At 50.3% G+C, this 6,717-nt stretch overlaps 3 protein-coding genes across 3 annotated transcripts; 2 read left to right on the forward strand and 1 right to left on the reverse strand.

Moving 5' to 3' along the window:
* On the reverse strand, positions 1–1,335 carry VTN77DRAFT_1674 (uncharacterized protein; the record flags this gene model as incomplete). The annotated part of the gene is made up of 1 exon (XM_069417431.1): positions 1–1,335. One exon carries the CDS (start codon positions 1,333–1,335, stop codon positions 1–3), a length of 1,335 nt encoding a protein of 444 aa, XP_069272811.1.
* A 1,165-nt stretch (positions 1,336–2,500) lies between these two features.
* Positions 2,501–4,330, forward strand: VTN77DRAFT_1675 (uncharacterized protein; the record flags this gene model as incomplete). Its single annotated transcript, XM_069417432.1, has 8 exons — positions 2,501–2,578; positions 2,657–2,681; positions 2,732–2,836; positions 2,896–2,971; positions 3,024–3,155; positions 3,229–3,619; positions 3,675–3,914; positions 3,977–4,330. 8 exons carry the CDS (start codon positions 2,501–2,503, stop codon positions 4,328–4,330), a joined length of 1,401 nt encoding a protein of 466 aa, XP_069272812.1.
* A 1,175-nt stretch (positions 4,331–5,505) lies between these two features.
* On the forward strand, positions 5,506–6,516 carry VTN77DRAFT_1676 (uncharacterized protein; the record flags this gene model as incomplete). Its single annotated transcript, XM_069417433.1, has 1 exon — positions 5,506–6,516. The coding sequence occupies one exon, from the start codon at positions 5,506–5,508 to the stop codon at positions 6,514–6,516; it is 1,011 nt and encodes a 336-aa protein (XP_069272813.1).
* Between the last annotated feature and the right edge of the window lie 201 nt (positions 6,517–6,717).

The following is a 6,717-nucleotide window of genomic DNA, read 5'->3' on the forward strand; positions in this document are numbered from 1 at the left end:
TCACGCCAATTCCATATCCCGGTACAAGGCATCGGCCGTCAACTCCGTCAGCTTGCTGGCCACCACTCGGCCATCCTTCACAATGGCGAGCAGTGTCTCGGACATCCGATCCAGCACCGTGATGTCGTCCAGCGGATTCTTGTTCAGGATCAAGAAGTCGGCGATGGCATGCTGCTTCAGGCAGCCCAGCTTCCCCTCCATCCCGAGATACTTAGCTGCATTGATCGTGGCCGACCGCAAAATCTCAACGGCAGGCAACACGGCGCCCCGGATGCGGAACTCGCCGTTCTGCAGGACATGCATCCCGCTGAGCAGGTCGGAGCCGTAGCACATGGTGACGCCGGCCTCGCGCAGGATCTTGAGTGCCTCCAGCCCGCTGGCCAGCACCTGCCGGTTCTTCTGCTGGCTCGCCTCGCTCAGGAAATGGTCGAATGGGGGCTCCGACATGCCGTGGTAGGTGACTAGCGTCGGCGTAACCACGACCCCCTTCTCCTTGCAGTACAGCGCCGTCTCGCGATCGATGAAATTGCCGTGTTCGATGCCGCGCACGCCGTTGTCGACTGCGTGCCGGATGGCCTCGACGGTGTAGGCATGCGCCGTGACGTACTTCTTCGAATACCGTGCCGTCGTCGTGATGGCCTGGATCTCCTCGGCTGTGAACTGCAGCATGTCGAGGGTGTCCGAGGGCGATGCAACGCCGCCGCCACACATGATCTTGATGAAATCGGCCCCCTGGCGTAGCTCATCACGGACGGCCTCAAGACACTGGGGGACGCCGTCACAGACACGCGCAAAGGCAGGAGTGTGGTCACCGCAGCATTTGGCCTCTTCCGTCTGGTAGCTGGCGCGGAGGTCGCCATGGCCGCCCGTCTGCGACAGGGCCTTGCCCGCGATGAAGAGCCTAGGCCCGCGCAGCAGGCCCTCGGCGATGGCATCGCGCAGGGCAGCATCGGCGCCGCCGGTGTCGCGGACGGTGGTGAAGCCGCGCAGCAGCATCTCCTTGGCGACAAAGGCAGACCGGAAGGCAATGGCATTGGGACTGGCGGCGAAGAGCTCCTTGAGCAGCAAGCTGCCTGGCGTCGCCGTCACATGGACATGGCAGTCGATGAGACCGGGGCACACGAACCGGTGTTGGAGATCGATCACCTGGGACGAGTCTTCACAGCTGACGCTGCTGGTGGTCGATACTTCCATGATAATGCCGTCGCAGATGCGGAACGACGAGTCGTGATGGACTTGTCCTGCTTCGACATCAATCAGGGTGGCATTGATGAATGTGATGTCGGGTGGTGGCGTCTGGGGCAGCCACGGTTTTGCTTGAAGCTCCTCCTTCATCTTTCTTCTCATGTCCTTTTGCTGGTTGACTAAGAAGGCGGGAGATTGATCAGATCACACCAATCGCAAAAAATTCCATCCACTGTACACGAGGAGGAATCTCCCCCGCTCCCTTAAGGACGCCAGACCTCGCAGGTACAGCATCTGACTGAACCCCTTCGAAGGGATCGCGGAACAGCCCCGAGCCAAGGAGAGGGGATGTCACTCCGGACATCTGCCCGTGATAAAGAGGGAGCAATCGCCGTTTGTTTTTGCTTGGAACGGAACTCTGGTGACTCGTGGAGAAATTTGCGGGAGGATTTCCATTGGGCTATCGGGATTTACCCCCAGCTTCGATAACGGAAATATCCATTCATCTCTCGCTCGTGACTGATCGTGGGATTTGCCTATCAGCACCCCGCATCGTCTCTTGTTGCTTGGGGTCCTTCCTCCCAGGTGGATGGGTCGCCGTTATTATTCTTGGATGGGAACGATCATATGTTTAATATAGGGTTCCCAACTTATATGGGGCATATTCAGAAAACTTAGCAATATTTTTATGTTTCTTATTTTTGCCACTACAAGACTGCATATTTAAATTCTCAACTGGAATATTAGATAACCCTAACCGGAACCCCTCACCGGATATCTGCCTGACAAAATAACCAAGTATATATGTAACTACTCCGTACCTATCCTTTTGTTCATGTGGGGCAACATTCCAGTTCTGTATATGACCTTCTTCTTTTAGATAATAAACAACAATCCCACTATGTGAGTCGGTAAACTTTGCGGGGTTTGATCTGCACGTGCGCAGGGGAATTGACAGACGCTATGAAGTCACTAATATGATGACTATACTTGATTACCTGCTGAGCAGAATGTTGTCTGATAACAGTGCTGCTTGGTACCTGCCCGAACTGCATTGCCAAACGCTTATCGGCTGGAATAGACGAGTCCAGTTAGCTACGTAGGTAGTTTCAAGGCTCTCGTACTAGTATATATGAACCCTTCCCTCTAAGCATGCAAGTCCAAATTTTCTGTTACTGTTACCTGCCTTGATTCATGGTACTCGCCATACGATCTCTTCCTTTCAATATACCACTAAGCCTTTCAGATAGAAAAGATGGCGGAAGAGAAAGTTGCAATAGGAAAAAATGGGGACGACAGAGAAAGTGTCCAAAACATGGAGGGTCACCCTACGTTTACACCTGAAGAGGAACGTAGAATCCTCAAAAAGATCGATTGTGTGATTCTGCCGATGGTAAGGCTGACAGCGACCTATGTCAGGTTGAGAGGTACTCGGAAATAGAGACAGACTGACGATCGATATGATTTCTAGATGTGTTTCGTCTTTCTCTTCCAATGTAAGCCCATATCAAGTTTGTGTAGCGCATGCCTTGTCTGACTGCTCTAGACATGGACAAGCAGAGCTTAAGCTACGCTTCCGTATTTGGCCTCATCACAGACCTCAACCTGACCGGAGCGCAGTACTCGTGGTGCTCATCCATATTTTACATTGGTATGAACAGCACAATACGCATGACTAGCGACTGAAGGAGGCTAACAATTGCATGGCAGGGCAACTTGTTTCCGAATACCCATTCATGTATTTGATGAGCAGATTGCCCTTATCAAAGTTTGTTGGAGCTACAATGTGGGTGAACAATCAATGGGATGACGAAGGGTCATACTCACGAATGGCGTAGAATTATCTGGGGCGCAATATGCGTGTGTCTAGCTGCTCCGAAAAACTTTGCCGGCTTTGCAGCAGTGCGATTTCTACTGGGCGTCTCGGAGGGCGCGGTCTCACCTGCGTTTGTGACTATCACGAGTATCTGGTATAGGAAAAAGGACCATCCACTGCGAGTCGGGTATGTCACCACCACCTAAAACAATCCTCTCACTGCGAAGGGGAAAGATTCCAGAGGTTAACCCTTCCTACAGCACGTGGGTTTCTATGAACGGCATCGCTCAGGTCGTCGGAAGCCTGCTGATGTACGGCGTCGGGAAGAACACAGCACTGAGCTTGCAGCCCTGGAGGGTGCTATTTCTGATATGCGACGCGTTGACGGCCGCCTGCGGAGTCGTCTTCTACTTCATCATGCCTTCAGGCCCGGAGGACGCGTGGTTCTTGACGGAGCGAGAGAAGCAAGTCCTGGCTGAACGGATGGCGGCGGATAGGGAAGGTGGAGATAAGACGAATTTCTCGCTGTCGCAGCTGAAGGAGGCTCTCACGGACGCGAAGGCTTGGTCTGTTTTTGCGTTCGGTGTCCTTGTTACGATGCAGTCGTCTGTTTTGACGGTATGCTCACAGTTCATTCCTTAGGCCTGTTGGATTGTTGCTAATTGCTGGATAGTTCGCATCTCTCATCATCAACAATCTCAACTACAACAAATTCCAGACGATGCTGTACGCCGCCCCCTCCGGCGCAGTCCAAGTCTGCTTCATCTGGATCGGGATTCTGGGCTGTTTCCTGCTTCCAAAGAAGAGGTCTGTGGTGGTTCTCATGTTGATAATCCCTCCACTGATCGGGAATTGCCTGCTGCTGAAGCTCCCGTTGAGCGCGGGATGGGGGATGATCGTGTCATCGTGGCTGGTACGTAAAGAAACTTCTCACCTTTCAATATATCTACGATTTTGATAACAGAGCTCGGTCAGTCATCGTGCATCTCCGACATCATGGCCATCCTGCTCAGTCTCAGCGCGTCCAACGTCAAAGGGAACACGAAACGAGCGATTGTGAATACGTTCTTCTTCATCGGCTATTGCGCTGGCTGTATTGCCGGCCCTCAGTTGTGGAAAGACACTCAGGCACCTCGCTTCTTCGAAGGTGTGGTCACTGCCATCGTAACGTGGTGCCTGCTCTTCGTAGCGGTGTGCTCGTATTGGTATCTGTGTGCGGCGGAAAACAGGAAACGGGACCGGATGGCAGGAACTGTAGAAATCAGGGTTTTCGAGAAAGGAGAGGATGTCACTGATAAGGAGGATCTGATGTTCCGATACAGCTATTAGGGCGGCTGTTGCCCAGATCTGTCGGCATGAAAATACCATTGGAATCATATCAAGGATAGCTATATATGCTATATATAATGTAGTGCCATGTTATGAATTCTGTTATTATGCCCAAGAGATGATGAAATATGTATGTAAAAAAATAGCTAGAAGATATAAGGAAGAACGAGCAGCGCTAAATTTGCCAAGCTGTGATAGGGTGAGTAGAAATAGCAAAATGATCCAATGACATTCTCTTTCTGTTCGTTATTATCCCAAATGTCATTGCACTGATCAAACTCGAGAATAATGCGTTTCTATAAAATATAGACAATCTCCCCTATCCTTTTTTTTCTGGGAAATCATCAACTTCTTAATATCCACTTGGTACTTTTTCTATTGTTTTCTTTCCTTTTTCCTTGTTCCTTTTGCTGGGTCCTCCGAGTCTACTCTGTATGTACAGTACATCTTGCATTGTTGGATGTGCTGGAGGATGCTGTCCCACACTCTAACCTAAATTACCAACACCAGGCCATATTTGCGGTATCAATCAGTACCAGGATTCAGCACTGCCTCAGTATACGCTATTATTAGTTAACATGCTGCTGTTTAATTTGACTATTATTTTGAGTTCAAAAAAACAAAGTTTCAGTTGCTTGCTCCCTTGGAAAATCTTCTCATAGGCTCAATCCTGGGCCAGGGGGGTCTTCTCGATCGATGGGTGCGTCATCTTGTTGTTGCCTTTCCTTGAACTGCTCTTCATGATAATCACTGACAGTTCTATAGAAACAGTAGAAATTTACTCTATCTGGATAGTTTGAGGGAAAAAAAAAGGCTCTTTGTATCTTATCTAAGCGCATTAACGCCTTAGTAAGTTTCACACAGGTGGAGCATGTTATTCAGGGGCCGTGTTTAGACGGATCTACAACGGCTGATCCTGTGGAGCACGCTGTATATGGGAACCTACAAGTATATCATTGAAGATCATTTGTTAGCAATTGAATTGGCCCTATCACAGTCATATCAGCAAGTGCATTGATTGCACAGCTGACATCATGGTCCCACATGCTGGTCCCCATGCAGTAGATCAGCAATCAGAATTGACAGAAAAACTCTAAGTCATTAATAATAAAATAACATGAGTAAGTGTGGAATGAAATTTCTGGCAGCTGACTCTGCCTACGAGGACTATCGCCATGAACATTGGCTTTCTACCTTTGAGAGGGGGCGTGAGAAGACTGGCTCTATGTTTTTTCCTGTCTGCTGTGTTGACATTCTGGCTACTATGGCCTGTATATCCCCATAAACATCCAGACCTCACATATGGCCGCCTCAATACGACGACCCCTTCCTCCCCTTATGCCATCGCGACCTTCCTCACCGAGGATACCTACCAAACATCGGACGACTTCTATTACATCGCGACACGTATTCTGACATACCAACTACTTCACGCGAATGAAACCCGGTGCGGGCGCCAGATACCCTTCCTGATCCTTGTTACGAATGCCGTCACGCAAGATAAACGCACCCAGCTGGCCCAGGATGGTGCGCAGGTGGTCTTGGTAGAAGACGTTCCCCTGCGATGGTGGATTCGGACGGGCGTAACAAGATGGAAAGACCAGTTTACGAAGCTGCGCCTACTCGAGATGACGCAATACGAGCGGGTTCTGTTCATTGACGCCGACACCATCCTCACTCGGCCCATTGACTCGATATTCGATGAGCCGCAGTCGATGAGCCCTTTCAACACATTGTTCGATAGACGAGAAGAGATCCACTGGGACGAAGAGCAGCTTCCGGCACAGTATGTCTTCGCTGCCCGGTCCGACAATGCCCTCGCAGGTGAACGAGACCATCCTTTTCCACCAGAGCATAGAGATATATTCAGCGCCGGTTTCTGGGTAGCAGCTCCCTCTCACGAGCTGTTCAGATACCTGCTGTCCGTAATGCGCCATTATAGACGGTTCGACCCCACGACAATGGAGCAGAGTTTGTTGAATTATGCATTTAGAAAGAGAGGCCCGATGCCCTGGCAGGAGCTGGATTATCGCTGGAGCGCGACGTGGCCGAATGTCAGGGACCTGGAAGGCGGAGTGGCCACGCTGCACGAGAAGTTTTGGCGAGCTGGGCCGGACGAGTTGAGGCAGTTGTGGTGGGAGTTGAAAGAGGAGATGGAAAACTATTATCAATCCGTGGATGACTGACTTATAACCTCCTCAACCCAGTGCTGTACATATCCATACACAAAGCTTAATGATTGTACAGAAGTACATTCATAGAATGAATGTACTTGAACCTTCTGAGGCAATTACAAGTGTCAGCTAAAGCATGTGGTTTTGAAGTTCTCATATGATTACTTAACAGCTGCTACAAGAACGAAACAAAAGAGAGACGGGGGAGGGGGG

This window comes from Rasamsonia byssochlamydoides, assembly GCF_041956645.1.
Source record: "Rasamsonia byssochlamydoides strain NRRL 3658 unplaced genomic scaffold VTN77scaffold_139, whole genome shotgun sequence".
Lineage (NCBI taxonomy): Eukaryota > Fungi > Ascomycota > Eurotiomycetes > Eurotiales > Trichocomaceae > Rasamsonia > Rasamsonia byssochlamydoides.